The sequence below is a fragment of the Pungitius pungitius genome, chromosome 6, assembly GCF_949316345.1.
Source record: "Pungitius pungitius chromosome 6, fPunPun2.1, whole genome shotgun sequence".
Taxonomy (NCBI): Eukaryota; Metazoa; Chordata; class Actinopteri; order Perciformes; family Gasterosteidae; genus Pungitius; species Pungitius pungitius.
Window position 1 is genome coordinate 5,555,843 of NC_084905.1, and position 21,476 is coordinate 5,577,318.

General features: G+C 49.7%; 2 protein-coding genes across 4 annotated transcripts in view; both read right to left on the bottom strand.

The window, feature by feature from the left end:
* LOC119195886 (histone H2AX) overlaps positions 1 to 21,476 on the bottom strand; it is a 545,468-nt gene that overhangs the window by 430,879 nt on the left and 93,113 nt on the right. The window lies entirely within an intron of this gene.
* znf423 (zinc finger protein 423) overlaps positions 1 to 21,476 on the bottom strand; it is a 103,137-nt gene that overhangs the window by 41,531 nt on the left and 40,130 nt on the right. For 2 of the 3 annotated variants that reach the window (XM_062562741.1, XM_037451133.2), the window contains 16 exons: positions 16,475 to 16,652; positions 15,865 to 15,989; positions 15,579 to 15,660; positions 15,324 to 15,399; positions 14,735 to 15,015; positions 14,335 to 14,618; positions 13,868 to 14,248; positions 13,580 to 13,761; positions 12,563 to 13,102; positions 12,275 to 12,425; positions 11,551 to 12,120; positions 11,245 to 11,429; positions 10,419 to 10,843; positions 9,943 to 10,156; positions 8,863 to 8,947; positions 5,928 to 5,948 (listed from right to left, as the gene is read on the bottom strand). In XM_062562741.1, coding sequence (XP_062418725.1) covers positions 5,928 to 5,948; positions 8,863 to 8,947; positions 9,943 to 10,156; positions 10,419 to 10,843; positions 11,245 to 11,429; positions 11,551 to 12,120; positions 12,275 to 12,425; positions 12,563 to 13,102; positions 13,580 to 13,761; positions 13,868 to 14,248; positions 14,335 to 14,618; positions 14,735 to 15,015; positions 15,324 to 15,399; positions 15,579 to 15,660; positions 15,865 to 15,989; positions 16,475 to 16,652 — 3,780 coding nt within the window. The remainder of the gene's footprint in view (positions 1 to 5,927; positions 5,949 to 8,862; positions 8,948 to 9,942; positions 10,157 to 10,418; positions 10,844 to 11,244; positions 11,430 to 11,550; positions 12,121 to 12,274; positions 12,426 to 12,562; positions 13,103 to 13,579; positions 13,762 to 13,867; positions 14,249 to 14,334; positions 14,619 to 14,734; positions 15,016 to 15,323; positions 15,400 to 15,578; positions 15,661 to 15,864; positions 15,990 to 16,474; positions 16,653 to 21,476) is intronic. The other variant, XM_037451135.2, reaches the window with a different exon arrangement.

The window sequence follows — 21,476 nt, forward strand, 5'->3', positions numbered from 1 at the left end:
GATACTGTAATTATCATGATGTGGTGGGTGGAGGGGGGGGGGGGGGGGGGGTGTTGGGGGGGGACCCACATTGTGTGCGAGGCCCCACTCGGTCTCCAATCTAGGGACCTGCAGCACGGCCCCTTGTTACAAAGCCTTTTGACGGAGCGCCGCAGGTGAGCCGTTGGCCCGGGGGGAGGACATTGTGTGGGCACAGAGTGAAGAACGCGTCGAAGTATGCACCTTGGGAGAGTCATCAGTCAAATATTTGCTAATGATTTATTCTGTTCTTTCAAAAGAGGTCCGAAAAACAAAACGATCCCTTTGCTGCACACGTCTGTGGCGGCAGTTAAAAAAAAAAAGAAGAAGAAAAAAAAATAGAATGCAATCAGAGGTTTGGAAGCAGTATTTTATCGGATCAACCGGACAATCATTTCTTTGATTATTGGGCTAGAGCACTTATTTTTGCCACCACCAGTTTCTCTGTAAATGGACGGGTTTTACAAAAAAATGAGGGTTTTAAAGTCTCGCTCATAGAGAGAACCAGGTCTGAAATCGTTTTGGCTAAAAACGCGAGTGTGGGCCGCGCTCACGGCTAAATATTTAGAGGATTTGGACGCGAGGGCTGCCCATGTCTTTGAGCCGGAGCAAAATGATATTGATCTCCTTCAGACACAGAGAGAGAGAGAGAGAGAGAGATGTACCAGGTAGAGGAGGGTGAACCGGCTGCTGTGAGGCCACAGAGGTCCTGTAAGTACATAAGTACCCTAATGTCGGTAAAGGGCGGAGCCTGGAACTGCCCCACATTTAGAGACTCCTCCCCGCGCGGGTGGTCACAACTAACAAACCAGATAGAACGAAAGGCAAAGAACAAAAACAAACATTTAGACAACGCAACGTTACACCCTCAATACGGGGATCCCGATACCTGCCAGAAATTCTACCTGACCAAATTGGCTTAGGTTGAAGTTTAAACTGAACTCAGCTGATTATTCGGTTCCAATGTTGGTTAAAAAAAAATGGATGGATTATTCAGCAGAAAAGATCACAGCAAGTACTCCACATCCTGCCGTGCATGTTAATCTATCGGTATGCAGCGGCATATTAAGTCAATTTACTTTTCTAATTTAGAAAAAACAAAGTAGGGTGAAAGAACTAAAAAGAAGAAAGAAAGCAAACAAGGGAAATAGATTAGAAAGGACACAAAGTGAGAGATTCTCTCCTCCCTCGCTGGCTTTGTCACCTTGCTCACCCAAGGGGGGCTACGGAGCAAAGCACCTTGGGAAATTACTGAAACCAGAATACATTGATTTGTCCAGGATGATGTGGGTGTGTGTGTGTGTGTGTGTGTGTTTGTCAGAAGGCCTTTGTACTGCAATAAAGAGAACAGCCCGGTCGACATCTGCTTGGAGACGACAGATAAGAGCGACAGTGTGTACCGTGGTTTCCGCCTCGCTGCCACTCCTGCCTTCTCTGGTCCTCCGCCGTGTAATTAGGAGCCAGAGATAAACCCTTGAGCCTCTCCCCGCACGCCTTGGCCTCCGACCTCACGCTGCGAGCGTCGCTCGTCTCTATAAGCGCCTCGGCTTCCTCTCCGGGTACCGAGCGGCCCGACCGAAACTCCCCAATCACGTTCCTCCTGCTCCACGCGATGATTTGGGATTTTGATATGTTGCTTTCAGCGAGACTACCGGACCGAAGCGCCAAGCACGTGGCGTGCGTTTCCAACGCCCGATTACAGTGGAGCAAGAATCCAGAGAACGACGATCCCATCGGTGCACCGGTCCTTCAGACAGTTACACTGCTCCTGTGTACACAAACGTTGTCATTGCCGCCTCTAGTTGTGAGATTCAATATCCATCGCTCGGTCAAAGGCCCCCAGCAGCCGCCCCACAGTGGACCGCCACACGTGTGCGGCCGCGCTCCATTTCGTTTTTTTTCTTTCTTTTTTTCGTCTGTCTGGCACCATCTCCACCGCTCTCTGCTGGTTCAAACAAGGCGAGCAAGGTGACCCTGAATCACAGGCTGCGTGTGTGTGTGTGTGTGTGTGTGTGTGTGTGTGTGTGTGTGTGTGTGTGTGTGTGTGTGTGTGTGTGTGCGCGCGTACAGTCCCAGTAATTAACACCAGCCACTAATGAAGTCCAGCTGCTCGGCGAGAGGAGTGAGCGCGAGCCAAAATAGGCCGAATCTCTCCTCCTCTCTCGACTCGTGTTCGTCTGTCTGTCCCGTCTACCGTTAAACCCCTGCAAACCCACCCAGTTTAATCAGCTCACACCCACAGGCCGGAGCAGCGTAACAAACGGTCGGCATTTGAACAGACACGTCAGCGTATATATATTTATCACCGCACACATTGATCATAAAAGGGGTTGAAATAAATGCTTTTATCAAAGTTAATCCCAGTTTCCACGAGTCCCAATCTCTAGCTGAGGATGAATATTTAAGTTGATTTTTGGTTGCCAGTTCAGAAAAAAGGACTTACGGCCAAGTTGCTGCGCTTCCTGTAGTCGGTTCACGCTCCTTTTAAATTTGAGTAAAGGTCAACCCTCCATTGCTCTGAAAGCAACACCCCCCCCCCCTAACATAACCAAGACTAGGACACACAGACATGTAGACATATAAACAACGTTCTCTTCCTTCACAGCACCTGTGCCACTTTATTGCCCACACATACACGCATCCGGTTTAGACGCACAGCCCGATTCCATTGTCTCCCACACATAGACAGTCGCTACCAGCTGTGACAGATGTGCCTGTCACAGGAGAAAATGAATTCAGAATAGTTAGTGAATTAAGGAGGGCGCTAATTGTTGCCTGGCCCCTGTTTATGAAGCGCATAAAAGGCAAAGCGCCTTGTTTGTCTTGTGACAATTAGCCAGCAGAGATAGAGAGGAAGCTCACATGCGTGTGTGTGTGTGTGTGTGTATAATTGTCCTGTTCTCTTTAGCAGCTGGTGCGGCCACACCTGGCCACACCTGGAGGGGTTGAGACCGAAAGAGAGAGGGGGGGGGGAGGAATGAGAGGGGATTGCCAAGGAAGGTTTCAGGTAGTATACAGCCATCCATCTTTGACCGCCCTCTCAGAAAAACCACACACACACACACACACACACACACACACACACACACACACACACACAGAGAGGGCTAATAAAGACATCACTCAAACAAAGCAGACAGGATAGATAGTTAACAAGGCTGATGTTGCATGTAGGGAAATTCTCTCAGGCAAAGGCACACCCTTTCACTCTCAAAAACACACACACACACACACACAGATACTGCGTTGTGATGCCTGGTACCCTAGTTGGGTCTCTCCCAGTCCATTTGTCAGTGTGTCCTATTAGGTTTCCAAAACAGCTTGTAATGACTGGTAATAAACAGCAGAGGAAGAGGAAGGTAAATCAAGCGAGGAGATGACAAAATGAGCTCTCGGGGGGGGGGGGGGGGGGGGGGCGGCGTGCTCGTAGCCTTCAAAACACACAGACTGGAACACACAAATAATTTGGTGTGCATGCTCACACACACACACACACACACGGAGCAGACAATGGATGGTTGAGGAGACGAACAGACGGCGAGCGCTGTCTTTCTAACAGTGTCAGAGGAGGTTAGGGATGAGTGAAGGATGTTACGTTTTGTGCAAAGCACGGAATCGTGGCGGCGAAGGACAGGAACCAGCGGCATCATTTGCGTGCGTGGAGGCGTTCTGTTCTCCTCGTCCGGTGGTCAGAAATACATTTGTTTTTTGCATTGATTTAAATTAGATTTGAATTTTGGGAAAAAAGAAAGGAGCATGACCAATGTCATCCTGGGAAGGCTGCAGTTGGTTGTAAATACTGGGCTGAAATTTTTTTACCAGATGTACTCAAGTTCCCCGTGTGAATGTTAAATATTTGATACATTTTTTTGTAATCATGCCAATGTAAAACTTTTTCGAGGTGGCGTTGAAGTAAAATGATAAAGGCACAAATTCCTGCTCTCATCCCCCTGTCCCTTCGTCATCATCCACTCCTCCCCCCCCTCCCTCTGGTGTCACAGCTCGCCGGCTCCAGGTGGCGAGGGAGGGAGGAAGGGATGGAGAGAAGGACGGGAGTAGGGAGGGAAGGATGGAAGACGGTGGGGGGGGGGGGGGGGCTGTCATCCGGCATCCCGCTCGGTCCCTCTGCGCAATCTGAATGTGTCCTTATTCCTCACTTCCATTATCAAGACATAACATTCAACTGAGAATATAACGTGAATGAAACATTACAGTGCAAACTTCCATTAGGTAACAGTGTTAAAGGGTTAGATAGCGTAAAAAATGAACATAATATGCAGTATCACAGTAACACTTGAACATGAACACGCCTTCCATAAAATGGTCACATTCCTTCTAAAATTAAAATAACGCATACATGGAATTATACAGAAAATATTTATCTTAAGAGCACCACTATCATTATAATTACTGTTCTGCTTTCTTTCCTTTGCTCACTATTTCCTTTGATGCTTTGGGAACACAATGCCAATAAAGCCTTAATTAATAATGTGAAATGTTAAAAACGTGACAAAAACACGTTCACCCCGAATTCTACCGCGCACCAGTCGTAGTAACACGCGCACACTGGAGTCTTCTGTAGCTTATTAATTCAAGTGCAGCAGGGCAGAAGAAAACAACAACGCAGCTAGCCGGTGGCAAGGAGTCACACACACACACGAGTGAACCTTCAACCACATTATCCACCTCCATTGACTCTAAAAGCTTCTTCTGCGCCTCATTAAGTCTTCAGTGACACAAAGTAACCACACCAGACCCTCCTCACTACCACATACACATAAATACAGACAGGTGTGTGTGTGTGTGTGTGTGTGTGCGCGTGTGTGTGTGTGTAAAAGCAAAAAGAGAGGGGCAGGCGGTGTGCACACATCTTTCTGTGTGTGCACAGACACACACAGAGGCCCTTGGGGCGGCTGCTTAGACAGCAGACCGGCATTACTAGTCAAGCGCGTCGCAGATTTGACTGCAGGCTCGCAGACAGGCTCTCAATCGGCAGATAAGTGCGACCTCGAGGAACGACACTAAAGGGAGCGGAATGCGTCGGATTGATTCGCTGCAGACAGTTCACCCGTCTGCAGAGGGGAGATTCGAAAATAACAAAACCAGAGTGCCGCAGATTTGAGTGAAAATACACTTCATTCACTTGCTGCTTTTTGAGAAGGATATATTTACAGGGAACTGATGGCACACTCTCACATGTATCCAGCCAACAAGAGCACACTTTTGCCCCCCCCCCCGTCCCCCGTCCCCCGTCCCCCGTCCCTGTACCCACCCACCTACCTAACTACTGATCATCAAATCTGTGAAGAATCGGTGAATATGGAGAAGGCGCGGTAACACTATTAGAGTGCACTGATGTAAATAGGTAAGTAAAGCTCATGCTGAGGGCACATCATTAGCCACCACACTCCACGGGGAGCACTTAGATCCAGGTGAGTGGCCACTCGATACCTTCAAGGCATCGGTGTGTGTTTGTGTGTGTGTGTGTGTGTGTGTGTGGTGTTTTTGTGGCATGTATGATGTGGGGGGGGGGGGTGGGGGGGGGACAGTGAAGCATGCAGCTAGCAGCAGGGATTGGAGTGAATGAGGGGTTGAGGTGAAGTGAGGGGTAATTGTACAAAGATTTGGCTACAAAGTGTCCAGTTCAGAAATCCTCCCCACGGGATTCAGTCGAAAACAAATTATTCAGAAATTAGTGAGCAGCTTTGAGCCTGAGTGAAGCTCATCATGCAGTGTGGCATACGGCAGTGTATTTCGCTCTACACTAAGGAATCAAAGTCAATACATACTGAGCAGCACTTATCTAGATATTAAGAAGCGGGAGAATGAAATGCTGATGGGCAGGCAGTGGGGCAGCACAACGCTGCCTTGCTCATAGTGCGAGCTAAGGAGACAGAAATGGGACAAACCTGGCCGACAGGTGGGCTCTTCTACGGGCCATCCAATAAGCAGGTGGGGGGGGGGGGGGGGGGGAGCGGAGGAGAGAATGGGCAAGATTAGTAATACGCAGTGTGAATGTGTCTCTGTGTGCGTGGGGAGTCGGTGGAGGGGGGGGGGGGGGTCAAGAAAGTTTATATCCTGATGCTGATCACCACATGAAGCCGCTCTGAAGACGTTAAACAGCTCTGAGAAGCTGACCACCAACTTCCCCCCCGGGTGAGAGTACTGCAACGTAAAGCCGCCAGCAAGCGCCCACGATGGCATGGGGTTTGAAGGCGGCCTCGCACTTCTCAGCGATGGACAGGAAGCGGAGGTGAACAGTAATGAGGTGGAGGTGGATATGTTACCAAAGCTGTTAGCATGGAGAGACAAAGAGGCTGGCGTCTTGTGTCAGATCAAAAGCAAGGGTTGCGTTCTGTATGCTAATTGGAGATTGCACGTGTTTGCTGCAGACACGTATTTGGTGTTTGTGTGTGTGTGTGTGTGTGTGTCGACATGTTTGCGAGAAGCGAGGTGTCATGCTGTGAAATCTAGACTGAGGTGATTAGTAAAGCATTAGTGGCTGCGTGCAGCACTCAGAACATGCTGTCAAGGACCTTATTTAGAGATGTGTGTGTGTGTGTGTGTGTGTGTGTGTGTGTGTGTGTGTGTGTGTGTGTGTGTGTGTGTGTGTGTGTGTGTGTGTGTGCGCGCGAGAGTGTGTGTGTGGTCCTCACAAAAACTCCATTTTGAAGAGGATATCTTTGCAAAGTAAGAACATTCTCACTGGTCACTGTGCACACATCGAGGTCCGAAAAAAGATTTTTGTTTATCTTATTTGTTTCTCATTTGTTTTTTTAACCAACCACATCTAAATTGGACATCTCAGAGGGACAGCTGGGATTTTTCAGGGTGGAAGCTGCTTTTTGATTCTCAACAGGCTAAACTGGACAACGGACCGTATTCACACACACACACACACACACACACACACACACCCTAAGTTGTGCTTTGTGTGGTAATTTGTACACATTGCTCTGTACCCACATGCATAGTACAGTGTACTGTATATGTTGTAGTAAAGGCTGTGGATCTGTATTTCAGGACCTGAAACGCAGCCCGTGCAAGTAATGGAAACTGTGCATCAGTGATCCCTGGGATGGTTCCTCCCCAGACTCCTCACTTTGACCCTCATCTCCTCTACCTGCTTGAATGCTCTCTCTCTCTCTCTCTCTCTACCTTCCTGACAGCGTAATTAACGGTGCGGCGCGTGTTACCCCGTGGAGCAATGTGACAATCGCCGCCCCGGACTCGACGAGCCAACGGCAGACCCCCTCATCCCTGCTCCCCCCCCTCGGCGAGTCAGAACACGTCATCGTCAAAGACGGGATGGGAGGCGCTGGGTGTTGTTTCACAATTCACCGTGTGTCTCAGTCGACACACAGACGGGCCGAGACGCAGTGCGACGCCTTCGGCTGTTTCACTGAACCGGCCGAGAAGATCAGAAGTGACACGAGCACACGGACCAGTGGTGGAGTCGTTGAATGTGAGGGACTGTGAACGAGAACAGTGGACAGGCCCCCAGCGTCACCCTTCACTGAGGTGATGCAGGGAGGTGTTGTCATAGACAAATAGGAGGATCAAGGAGAGGAGGAGAGCTGAAGGAAGGACGCTGGCACACTGTCATATATATGTAGTGCATTTGGCCTGATGTGAAATTGAACATCGCTTATCGATGTTCTGTCAGGGTGGGGAGAAAATGTATTAATAGAAAGGTGAGCAACATGTTGATAAACCTAAACGTGTCACCAATGTGTGTGAGGATGTGCGCGTGTGTGTGTGAGGAATTGGCAGACTGACCGTCTGGATGCTCTAGCAGGAGGAAAGTGAGGTGAAACAGATGTGGAAATGAAGTGAAGAGCCAAGAGGATGCTCAGAGAGGAACATGGGTAACAATGGGTAAAACAATGGTTAAAACATTAACCATACCTGCGTTTTTCCCGTGTTTGTGCATCTATGATTGTGTTTTGGACTGTGGGTGTGTGTGTGGTTGCCAGGGGGAAGGATGTAGAAGTTACTCCAGCTGTACTTTGATTTAAACTCTCTTCTCTTAAGTCTCCAGACATTACTACACAACTCAGAGCAATGTGAGCACACAAACACACACACACACACACACACACACACACACTCTCCCTCGGCTCCACACGCACGCTAGCACACAAACACACCTCGGAGTACATGGGTGACTATGGGAGTGCCTGTCAGGTCTGACTGTAGGGGTGCAGAGCGTTTGCTCCCCAGAACACCTTGCCGGCCCACCTCGTTAATCTCCATGACGACAGAGATGCTAAGGCAGCAAATTAGTAGCGAGCCGAAAGAAAGAAGATGGACTCCAAACTACAGAGGTAGTTTTTTTTAGTTAAAACACACACACACCACTTATAATAGGCACACTCTGAGCCCTCAACAGGAAATAATGGCTTCTCAGTGATGAAGCTTACCTACATTATAATGCACACGTGTTCTCATTGTTCCAACAGTGCAGTAGAATCAGGGGTTGATTTTGTTTTATATACATATTTATTTTATCTACCAACAAGCCCACAAGTCAAAAGGAGCTCTTCGTTTCACCTGTGTGTGTGTGTGTGTTTGTATCACCTGTGTGCGGGAAGAACACGATAGCCACAGTAGTGGTGTCAAAGCGAGAGAGGAATAAAACTTAAACAAGACATTCACAGTCGCCGGAATGCGTCCGCGACACACACACACACACACACACACACACACACACACACACACACACACACACACACACACACACACACACACACACACACACACACACACACACACACACACACACACACACACACACACACACAGACAGAGAGAGAGAGAGTGGAAGAGCTGCGCCTCACTCACCGATCATGTGATTAGCGACGTGAATCTGGATCTCTCTTTCCGTCTCAAACGTCATTTGGCATTTAATACACTGGTAGGTCTTTTTCTGAAAGACAAGGACACAGGAACACCGAACAACACTTAGCAAGAAAGTAAACCTTCGTGCTCAAGACAGAAAAAGGTAAATAAGATTTCTTTTCAGATAGCAACAAAGTACAATCATGAGAAATACATGAGAACACAATCACACACACACACACAAATTAATAAAGGGGGGACCAGGGGATTGAAGTGTGGAAGAAAAAAGGACAAAAGAGACATAGAAACAAAGGGAGAGGAGAGTAGTAGAGAATCTGCTTATCCATTCATAGCACAGAGTGATCACTCATGCACAAAAACATACAAAAACCCACAAAGGCCCCACTTCCACTATCTCCCTGCTGCTTCAGCCTGCGCACACGCACACAAACACACACACACACACGGCGAACACAGAAATCTTACTTTGTGCTGTTTGACTAAGTAGAAACAAAGGTGCAGGTAAGGCAGATGGTCCCTGGGAACTGCTTCTGACATACACACACACACACACGCTCACTTGCAAGTACACACCCTCACACACATATACACGTGGCAAGTCCCGGGGAGCCTGACTGTCAATACCAAGTAGAACGAACAGCTCCCACAATGCCTCAGCACGCCCCTACCACAGGACCCAGTGGGGCACAGCGGACACACACCGCCATGCACAGAAGCACACGTATGCAAGCTACAGATCCACGCACATACACACATACACACAGGTGCACACACCCCGTTCAAACCCACAGTTCAGCAGATTCGCTTGAAAATGTCTCCTTGTAAATGGTGTCTTTCTCCTGCCCAGCATCAGGCAATGTTTCTGCTTGGTTTTTATATACAAGCACTACAGAGGCTCTGACAATTTAAGATGCAAATCTGATTCTAGCTTTTCGGCATTTGAGTGCACACGTTTCCTGTTTATTCACACAACCAAACGTCCTCCTCATCTTAGTTAGAAAGTCAAGAGGCGTTTCCATAGAATCCCCCCCCCCCTGTCTGGCTCCAGTCCATCCATCTCACCTTCGGTGCAAGTGAGGCTTCAGCTTTCTTTCCTGCCGCGCTGGTTTCGGGACTGATCTCCGGGTGATCGGTCTGGACGTGACTCTCCAAGTCCTCCACGCTCTCAAACTTCACGCCGCACTCTGGACACCTCAGTCCGACCGCGGCCTTCTCTCCCTGCGTGTCCCCGGGCGTGGCGGGTCCTCCTAGGCTTGGGCTCTGGCCGTTCGTGCCCCTTATTTTGCAGAACATATGATTCGTTAGAGCAGAAGTCTAGTAACATTCAGTAGCCGAGCTAAAGTCAGCCCAAACATCCTCTCCTTTAAGGCTTCCAACATGGAAAAGAGCCAAATTTAACCAATATCAAACATGGTGAGAGTGTGTGAAACACGTGTGAGAGACTTAATAGTTTAAAACCGGGTTGATTTCAAAATGTCAAGTATGTCTCGGTATGAACACACGCCATTATCCACGGGCTGTGCATGGTGGCCACCCACCTGCTCATGCAGCCGGCACAGAGGCCATACGGCAGGCCGTTGACGTCCAGCTTCACCAACTCCCCTTTGTTCTTGAAGTCCTTCAGGCAGAAGGCACATTTATACAGCTTGTGCTGCTGCTGCTGCCCGTTGGGGGACGAGGACGCAGACCCGTTCCCCCCCCCTCCTCCTCCTCCTCCTCCTCCCCCTCCGGCGGCTCCTCCGAGCGTAGAGCCGGCAGAGAGCTTCTGCATGTGGAAGGTGCCGTGGATCTTCAGCTCCAGGGTGGAGGTGACAGTCTGCATGCAGACGACGCAGCGGAAGCCGGTGAGGGAGTTGCGGAGGTCAGGGTGCATCTGGCAGTGCTCTATAAACTCCTCCTCGCTCTGCAGGGGCATCTTACAGATTCGACAGGTTCCCGTGTCCAGGCTCTTACTGTGGGTCACCTGCAGAGAGGGAATATACACAGAACGTGTCAACATAATGATGCAAAAAAAGCAGTTGTAGTTTTTCTTTTGGAAGATCTTTCATCAAAGCACAAAAGCATACAGGCTGTTATAATACTGACTGATTATAGCAGCATCACACACTACCATATTGGAATATTTGGGTTTTCCTGTAGTGCGGTGCAGCACAAATTGCCTCTCTTAGGACAGTTTAACATTCTAAATTCAAAGCAGCCTAAGCCCCTGCTTTAAAAAGAAGGAACACAGAAGTACTGTGAAGAGATAAACAAAAGACGGCGGCAGTGTTTTTTGCACCTACGGGGAGACCCACTGACGTGCAAACCCGCACATACATAGAAAACCTCGACTGACATGCACATGTACAGGCCTGAGAGCAGCACCTTGTGTTCAGTGAGGGTGAGCAGAGAGGGGAAGCGCTCGCCACATATGGGACACATGTAGTGCTTGGCGGGGCCGCGATGCGTCTGGGCGTGCTCGCGGAGTCCGTTCTCAGAGAAGAACGTTCTGGAGCACACGTTGCACTTGTGGTTCCCCTTGATGAAGTCGGCCTTCTTCTTCCGGGAACCTGGTGTGTGAAATCACTTTTATCATCATCGCCGTAGAACACATACAGAGGGTCATGTTTTTGACGAATAAACTGTCAAAAAAAAAAAAAAAAATAGCTAAAAAGGTGAAACAAGTCTTACAAGCGTCATCATCTCCCGGCCGGATGTTGTGGTCGCGCAGACGGTGGTTCTGCAGCAGCGACTCCATGGTGTAGGCGGCGCCGCAGATGTCGCAGGCGTACATGGGCTCCGAATTGTCCAGCTCCTCCTCCCCCCCGCTGGCCTCGTGGCTGTTGGCCGCGTCTCCGCCCTGGCCAGCTCCGCCTGCCGCTACCGCGTTCTTCAGCAGCAGGTTCTGCAGGTCGGCTTGTTCGGCCGCCGCCACCGTTGCTCTTTCAGCGCCTCCGTTGCCTCCATTGCCCCCGCTTCCTCCTCCTCCTCCTCCTCCTCGCTTGGAGGTCTGCGCCAGCCCGTTGGGGGTCCCGTTATGACTCCCGCCACTACCGGCGCCGCCCCCGTTGCCGGTGATGCTGCCACCGTCGAAGATGCAGTGCTTCTCCCTCAGGTGCCTCTCTAGCAGCGGCATCGCTTGGAAGGCTTTGCCGCAGAAGCGACACGTGAACTTCTTGCTGTGTGTGGTGATGTGGCACTGGAGCTCCACCTCGGTTCCGAATGTCTCGCCACAGAAGATGCACTTCCGGGGCTTGAGTCCTGTGAGGCAGAAGTTGGATAAACATATTATATATTTTTTGGGTCTTCTTTCATTTTACTATAACTCCCCAGATCCTTATGCTTCTCTCCAGATAGTCAAGTCTGCATTTCTACTGAAACTTAGCCTATCACAGCAGGAAAAGATCTACGGTACCTGCTCCCAGCCCCCCTGGGAGGCCTGACCTCTGGCCCAGGTGGTTGTGCTTGACATGGATCTGAAGATCAGACTCTTTCCTGAAGTCCCAGGCACAGGCGGTGCAGCGAAACAGCTTCTTCTCATTGCTATGCTTCACTGCTAAATGCACCTAAATGGCAGAAGGGGGGGGGGGGGGGGGAGGGCGCAGTCAAGTTGGTATGTATTCAATTTCCCAAAATGTGAAATGCTGACGTGAATAAAAAAAAAAATAGGTACCACCCAAGGGATGGAATGCGTTTAAATCACCTGTATGGAGACCTTGGAGTCAAAGACCTCCTGGCACAGAGTGCAGTGGTACAGGACAAACGTGTGCATGTCCAGCAGGTGTTTTTGCAGGTCATCTACTGAAGAGAACTGCTTATCGCAGCTCTCGCACACATACTGGGTCGACGTGGTGGTGTAGTGCACCGTCAGGTGTTGGAGCAACGCCTCCTGGGATTCAAAGTCCTCCTTGTTGCACTGCGGACAGGACTGGCGCCTCAACAGCATCTCCAGGTGGGACTTTAAGTGGGCCTGGAAACCCTCAAAGCTGGAGAACCGCAGGTCACACTGGTTGCACGGGTAGTCCCCGTTGCTGCCCGTGGAGGGGGTGAGGTCCCCCCCGAGTCTGTGGCGTTTCGGGGAGGAGACCTCAATATCGGAGGAGGCGGGGCTCAGGTCGGCAACCTTTGCCTGCCGTTTGTTGTTAGCCAGCGGGATGTTCTTGTGGTTCTCCTTTATGTGCTTGGTGAGCTTGAGGAGTGAGCCGAAGATAGGTGAGTTGGTGCAGTAAGGGCAGGAGTAAACCTGTACGTGGAAAATAACTCTTAATTTGACTTTTTAAAGGTTGTTATACGTACAAAATACTCTTGTTTAGTCTCTCTCTTTTTCAGATAAGAATGACAGGGAGAAGAAAAAAAAATGAAAGACATGAAGACAGGCACGGGACCATTAATTAAAGTCATCATCATAAATAAAGCAGAAAGTAATGAACTGAAATATGACGAGCATTCCAGACTAGACCAGCAATTAGTTGCCGTAACGGCTGACTCATCTTAGAAAAAGAATTCATATCGTAAAATGAGCAATTTTATGAGCAGTATGCATCATTTAACAACTTAAGTCAACTTTAACAACATAATTGGACTCATGACACAGTAAGGAAAACAACTTAATTAAAAAGGAAACAGCTTATTGTTCATCAGCTCATACACAGCTTGGTAATGACGTGGCCGGCCTTTTGAAAGCCTGTCATATGAATGGAAATTCGAGACGAAATCTCACCTCCATGAAGGACTGCGAGGAAGCCTGCAGTACAGGAGACTCCAGTTTGGCCACGGCTCCTCCAGATGAAGCTCCGCCCCCTGCGACGGAGGTGCAGTGCGTCTGCTGAATATGCTCCGTCAACGACGACTCCGTCAAGAATCCCATGGAGCACTGGTTGCAGAAGAAGGCATGGTTCCCTTCTAGAAAGGAGGGATTAAGGGAAACAGCAAGCACCCTTTTAACACACAATGCACGTATTTTAAGTCACTTTCCATTGTTTGGGAATAGCTTTTGCCAACTACACACCTAATGTGGTGGAGCCTGCCACAATCCCACCAGGCAAGCAGTGTGACACCCTGATGTGCTCCTGCAGGGAGTTGATGTCTCCAAACATGTCCGGGCAGTAGTTACAGTGGAACGCCGTGACGTTGGTGAACTGCAGCAGGGGGAAAGCCGCCGCCACTGTGCCCATGGTTCCTCCGCCGGTACGGTGGGCTTTGCGCACATGTTCGTTGAGGTTGTAAAGTGTGGGCAGGGTGTCCAGGCAGAGGTGACACGTGTGGCTCTGCTGCGGCTTATCTGCGTGGATGGTCTTCAGATGGATCTCCAACACCGCCAGGCTGTGGAAGTCTCTCTTTGAGCAGTACGGGCAAGAGTACGTCACTTTACCCCAGTTGGCCCCTCCCCCTGTGGAGATAAACCGCCTGGTGAGAAATGCACGGAGAGGACCTGAAGGTTTGAACCAAGCGGAACTGGACTGAGCGGTGCCGTACCTCCGCCTTTATGACTGAGGGTTATCCCGATGTCGTCCACAGACTCCATGCCTCTCCTGCGGACCCGTTCGATGCCCTGGCTGGGCTTTAGGGTGGAGTCCGGCGTGGAGCCTCTCTCCAGACTGGCACTGGAGTCCGGAGTGGCCGAGCTCATGGAGGCCACGCTGCCCAGCGCCGGGTCGGGACTGGCAGCACTGTGATTGGAGGAGTCCGGCTGGCGGTGGCTGTCCAAGTGGCAGTAGACATCCTCCACGGATGGGAATTGTTCCAGACAGACAGGACATCTGAAGGGTGGGAAGGGAGGGGGGGCAAGAGAACAGTTCAATGTAAAGTCCCATGACATCATTGCACTTTAATGAAAACCAGCGGTTACACCAATTCAGAAAGTACTCCGCAGTACTTGTGTTTGCGGTTGGCGTGCTGCGTCTCGATGTGCGTGAGGAGAGACGCCTCGTCGAGAAAGATCTCCGGACAGTGGATGCACTGCAGGTCGGCCCGGTCCGACAGCTGGGGGTGTCTGGTCAGGACGTGTTTCTCCAGCTCGTCCGTCAGGCTGAACGTCTCCTCGCAGTAATCGCACATATACAGGTCCTGCTCCAGGTCAATATCGCCCCCTGCTCCCTTCTTCCCTCCGTCCCTCTCACTCCTCAGAGCGAGGTGCTCTCGGTTCTTGCGGTGAGCCTGCAGGAGACAGAAGACAGTCAAGAATTTTTTAAGAAGCATGTTTTGGAAAACATTCCGCCTAAAAAGGATTTGTATGATGAGGAAAAGACCCCATGCGCTGGTTAATTGTTATCATTTGCTTTTATTATTTTGGAAATTGCACAAGCAACAATGCAACTAAGGGTTGTCCTGATACCAGATTTTAACTATATAATAATCAGCACCCATGCAAATTTAGAAAAACAATATTTGTGCCATATGTGGAAAGATAAGGATACAAGCCATTTTAACAGTTGTATAAGATAAAACATCAAACAAGTGCTTACCTGCATGTGGCTCTGCAGTGACGAGGTGGAGGAGAAGCCACGCTTACACACACTGCACTTAAAGGGTTTGCTGGAGCTGGAGGTGTGAAGAATCAAATATAAAAAAGGAAAACGGGAATCATAAATTTAAAAAAAAACTCATTAGCAGTTTTCAAGATATAAAAAGGAAGAGTCAAATTATACACTAATCAAGAGTGAAAAGAAAGAAAAATGAACTTCAGAGAAGTACTAAGAGGGTCAGAAGCAGTTGGTTACCTGTGAGTCTTCAGATGGATCTTCAGGTGATCAGAGCGGGAGAACGCAGCTTCACACTCCTGGCAACTATACTTCTTGTCTCCTGCGCCAATAAGCATAATAATGAGAGGTGATTTGATTAAACATATATATATATATATATCATATACCACTAAAAACTGCCAGAACAAACGTTGCCGCTGAGTTAAAATCTCCTAACAAGGTGTTTTACCAATCGACGCTGCCGAGTTTGTATACGTGCCGATGCCCCCCCCCACTCAGCAGCCCTGGGGGGCTAAGCATCTACCTGTGTGGAGTTTGACGTGGCGGTCTCTGCTCCTCTTGTGCTTGAACAGGCGGCTGCAGAAGGTGCACTTGAAAGGCAGCTTGTCGCTGTGGATCTGCTCGTGGCGCTTCAGGTAGCTCAGACGACTGAGGAGAACCAACGGGAGACAGACACATTTGTTTAAGTAGTGGACACGTTTCAATGAGCTCAACAAATTATTTTTAAAAAGTGTGACTTTAATCTTTGGAATTCACAAGACAAACTTCCCGCATCAATGATGAATAATAAACAAAAAGGGATAGAGAGGACTGGACGCAAAAGGTAAAAGTCACACAGAGGATCATGATGACGACTTCGTGGTGTGTGTGTGTGTGTGTGTGACAGCTGTTGTTAAAGCGGCGCTCAGCTAGTCACTGGAGATGTACACGAGAGAAGTATTCACCTCATTCCTGTTTGCCGTAGTGCCCCACGTTACCATGGCGTTACTGAGAATACCTTTCATTCATGTGCACATTGGTATCCGGCATGTGAGGAGGCAGCTGAGCAGCCGAATGTGGCGTTCAGCTGCTCTGTGCTAATGGCGCCCCTCGCGCCCCTCGGGGGGGGGGCAAGAGGAAGGAGAGCTCGCTACCTGAAGGACTTGTCGCAGAACTGGCAGGGGTACGGCAGGCCGGTGCCTCCTTCCTCCTCGCCGCCGGTGGCCATGCCCAGGTCGCAGCAGCCATCGGGCATCTGTGAGGGCGATGCCACGTCTTTGCTGGAGGGCGAGGAAGGTACCCAGGAAAGCCCTGCTGGGTCATCGTCACCATCTGACAGGAAGGGAAACGAGAGGTTGTGAAAATGAAGAAGAAGAAGAAAAAAAAAAAGAGGCCGCAGCAAGAAAACACACACAGTTTGTACACAGCTGCAGGATCTGTAAAAGTATAAATGAAAGTGGAAAGACAAGCGCAGACAGAAAAAAAGTGGGGGTAAAACAGGAAGCATTAGAATTATTAGGAAAAAGTTAGGTCTTCCTTGGAAGCCAGAAGGCGGTAGAGGCGTCCTTTGGGAGCTCAAATGAGAGAATATGAACTAAAAAATAAACACATTTATCCTGGTTACACAATACACACACACACACACACACACACAGAGGGAAAAGAAGATGGCAGAGATAAAAAGAGAATGAAAGGGAAGAGCGAGACACACTCCGCAGCAACATCTAAATAGAAAGCTCCAAGAACTATGTATCCCCAACGGAGCCCGGGAATAAGGACAGAGTGTATTTTCTCTCCCTTTATCCTCCCTCTGCAGCCATCCCTCGTTCCATCCCCCCCCCCCTCACCTCCCGTCCCTCTGTCCGTCCCCGAGGACCATAGATCCGCCTCATCATATTTTCATTAGGGCCTCGGCAGATTGAAACGTCGGAAAAGCGATTAGGAGATGTGGAGAGCGGAGCGGAAAGATGGCGATATTCACTCCTTTTATCTGTCATACATAGGAGATTATGCATTGCTCTTTTGCTCCCGCCCCTCTCCCTCTCTCTCCCCGTTTCCCCCCCCCCCCCCCCCCCCCCTCCCGTGCAGTCTGACGCTCGGGCGACAAAAAGGCCACGACTCCCTTAATAGACACTTCAGAAAGGATTTGATGCAACAAAAGGGGGAACTGAATAAGGCCCGATATTGTTCTGTCGGCCTTTGTGCGCCCTGTGAAGCAGCGCGGTGAGGCTATTTAGCCTGCAAAATGTAAAGAAGAGAGCAAACGAGAGGGGAGGGAGGGCTGCCAGTGTTTTCTTTGCTTTTATCTGCTAGTTATATCAATTAGGCCAGCAACAAATCAAAGAAAGAAAAGAAAGAATCTGGAGTATTAGGAAGGGGGGGGGGGATAGGAGGAAGAAAAAGTCCGACGTGATTTTGCGCCAATATTCATGACGAGGCACAGACACGTGCAGAGGAGAAGCTCCTGCTGGTAATTTTAGAAACCTCTCCGATGCATCGCTTTACTTCAACCTACAATCTCGTGCGTCTCCCTCGTGTGCGCCCGTGTGTGTGTGTGTGTGTGTGTGTCTACTGTGTATTACGCCTCGCAGAGAGGGGGCGGAAAACGGATCCTTGTGATGAATCGATTGCAGAGAAGATGTAGGCACTGCGATGAGCAAATAAAAACCAGCGGCGGGGGGGTGGGGGGGGGGTGTAAAAGGGATGGTGAAACATGCCTAAAAAAATATGACTAGAAGCTAGAAGGAAAAAAAAAAAAAACGTTTAGGTAAACATAACAAATAGATATTGGCATGAAGCCTAAAAAGGAGACAGAGACATGTGGGGGAGACAGAAATATGGGGGGGAGTAAAGGCAGTTGGATAAGAGAACATGAGAGACATTGACAATGGAACATAGACGGGGAAGAGAATAGTTCTGAGAATTGTTTGAGAAATATTGACTTTTTGTTATTGATTTATTGTCACCAACAACTCCTCCTTGAAATGATTAACGGTTTTTCACTCCTCGTGATGATGAGATTTCTGTTAGCCCGGCCTGAACTGGCGTTTTTAATGTCAAACTATCCCTGTGAATGAAGTGCGTCACGCAGCAAGTCAACGACCCCTTGAAAGGACAGGTGTCCCTTCACAGGGACACGTGGGGGTCAGCGTAGACACACCGGAGTGAGTCCGTTCGAGAGCTGAGAGAGAGAGAGAGAGACACACAGTGAAAGGAAGAGATTGAACAAGAGGGATTCAGAGCAAGAGGGAGAAATCCCTTTTTTTGAGGGGTATGTAGAGGGGGGGGGGGGGGTAGTGAGAAAGAAGGGGAGGAGAGATTAGCGTCATTAAAGAGCCCTAATCCTCTGACTAGCGTGGCTGGCGCTAAAATGGAGGATCACACGGCTTTTTAACGGGGCCTTTGTCAGCCGGGCGCGAGGGGACCTGGCAAGACAAGGCCCAGTGGCAGACTGGGAGGAACAGGAGGACGAGGATGGGGAGGGGAGCGAGGAAGATGTCAATGAAAAGTTAAATTAGAGAAGAATCCTCGAGAGAAGCAGGGGGGGGGGAACGGAGGGCGAAGAAAAGTAGGGAAGAAAAAGTATTTGAGGGGGGGGGGGGGGGGGGGGAAGAAAGAAACTGGCAGGAGCAGGCGGACGCCGACACACGCGGTTCAAACCCCGTCTCCTCCTCCTCCTCCTCCTCCTCCTCCTCCCCTCCTCTGGCGAATGAAAACCAACGAGAAGGAGCAGGGAGGAGGACCACAGGGCCCCGACTGCTCCGCCGCCGCTTTATCTCTCACTGCAGTCCTCTCCTTTCCCGTCCTTTCCCTCTATCCGTCATCCCTCCCTCTGTCCCCAGCAGTCCCCCTACTCGTCTGTCTTCATCTCCCTTCCACTGCCTCCCACCATCGCTCCCTCCCTCCCTCCCTCCCTCCCTCCGGCCGTCAGCTTTCATGTTGTTACTCATTATAGCGTTGACATCTCTCCATCCGTCCCTCCCCTACTGGTGTTGGCCTTCACCCCTGTGTTCTCGCGCCTGGACGGGACCGAGGGAGAGGAGGGGCAGGGGGGGGACGCTCCAGATGGACGGACTCTGAACTCCAGAGGAGAGGGGAAGAGATGGCGGCATGAAAGGGGGAGGAAATAAAGGAGAAGAAAGGAGAAACCAGGGGTCTGTAATGAGGAATGGAGGAAAAAAAAAAAAGGAACTAAACAGACCACCCGAGTCTACCTGAACGGACACACACGCACACACACACACACACACACGCGCACACACACGCACACACACACACCCTGCATGCCTCTCTAATAGGCCAGACAGTGTGGCAACGTGTGGAGGACGCAGCCTTGGAGAAACACTCTAATGAAGAGACACACACGCTGATCAATCTCTCTTCATGTTTCTGCCCCCCACCCACACCAGTCTACTTGCCCCCCCGCCGCCCATCGGAACCCTGTTGCTCTATGACTGCCACACAGAGGGAAATGGCATCAAAAGAGGCAGGGATTATCAGATGGAACACTTGGTAAAATAAACTTTTGTGTTGTTTGAACCAACGATTCTAAAGTGGAGGAGTCAAAGCTGGCAGGACCTTTTTAAAAATACAAGAAGAAATAATCTTGCATACCATTTTTTTTTACGACTGGCAAACTGATGAAGTAAAAACTCGATGGGCTGACATGGAACCAGCACTCAAGAAAAGGAGTTCAATTAGTTTGCTCCGGATAACAGCGGCTGCTAAATGCCTGAAATGGAAATATAATCCACGGATGTTGCACTGTCTCTCGTCTCTGGCTTTGATGTTCAAATCAAAAGGAGCTCAGATGTTACGGCTCCCTGTGCCGCTACTGCTAAAGACTGCCTACTGCCACATGCAGACAATTCAGAATTAACATCATAAATTAATAATTAATAAGACAAACAAAAGTGAAATGATAAGACAAACATCAGTTGAATTTCAAAATAAAGTAAAACATACCTAAGATGACAAACAACCCCTAGAAAAAAAAGATGTATTGGAGTTTGAATGTGTAAATATTCCGGTATCAAAGGAATTATCAAAGGTTTTACCATACCTTTCATCCTTACTTTGATCAAATTCAAAACTTAAAATAAGGACTGTCCTCATTAAGAGGTACACAAACAATATGCAGACAGGTTTGTTACGTCAACTATCAACAGTGGACCCAATAGTATCAGTTCACCTTGGCTATACAACTGTATACTTTGAATCCTCAGTCAGCCTGTCTTTCCCTCCCCCGTCCCTCCCCCCAATGGCCCCTCCCTCCCCCTTCCACCTTTCTGTTTGGCCATCGGCCCGAACCGGCACCTTTCACAGCGAGACCCTCTCTAACCTCCCCTCCGTCCGTCCGTCCTGCTCTCGCTTCCTCCCTCCTTCCACGGTTCCCCGGGCCCCCTCCGATGGCCCCAGGCTGCTGCAGGCAGGCGCACACACACACACACACACACACACACCATAGGGGGCAGAAAAACAACTTCCACCCTTGGCTCTCCCTGGGCAGCCAGGCAAAAACTCTTATTTTTTTTCCCCCACTCTCACACATAAACACAATTAAAGGATAACTCGCCAATACTAGAATCGAGGCATTCCTTACATCCAGCAGGTTAGAATAATGCACAGCTGATTGGGAGGCTGCATACTAAGTTATGAGGGAACAGAAACAATACCAGTGACCATAACCCAGTTCACGATCCACTAAGTCACACATTCTCTCAAAAAGAGAAGCTACCTAATCATCCGTCATCGGTTGGTACGGCAACCGAGAACACAAGCAGAGGCCGCCACAAGTTCACATCTGTTCAACAGGTGACACCTTTCTGACATCTCCTGTCCATTTTGGTGTGATGTGGCGGCTACAACGCGGCGCACACACGCTGGGTGGAGCGGTTCACACGCGTGCACGAGTCCTCTGCTGCCGTCCCCGCAGGGCCACAGGGGATGTGGCCTGTCGAGACAAACACACACACACACACACATATATGTGTGCCACGGCGAGGACAGACAGAGAGGACGATAAGGCACAGTCTGATACCATGAGCCCCTGAGGATCCGGTGGACGGACCCACACAGACACACACACACACACACGCACACTAAGCAGGCTGTGGGGACCCTCACCTTCTGCCCTGGGAATGGGTCCGGCTGCTT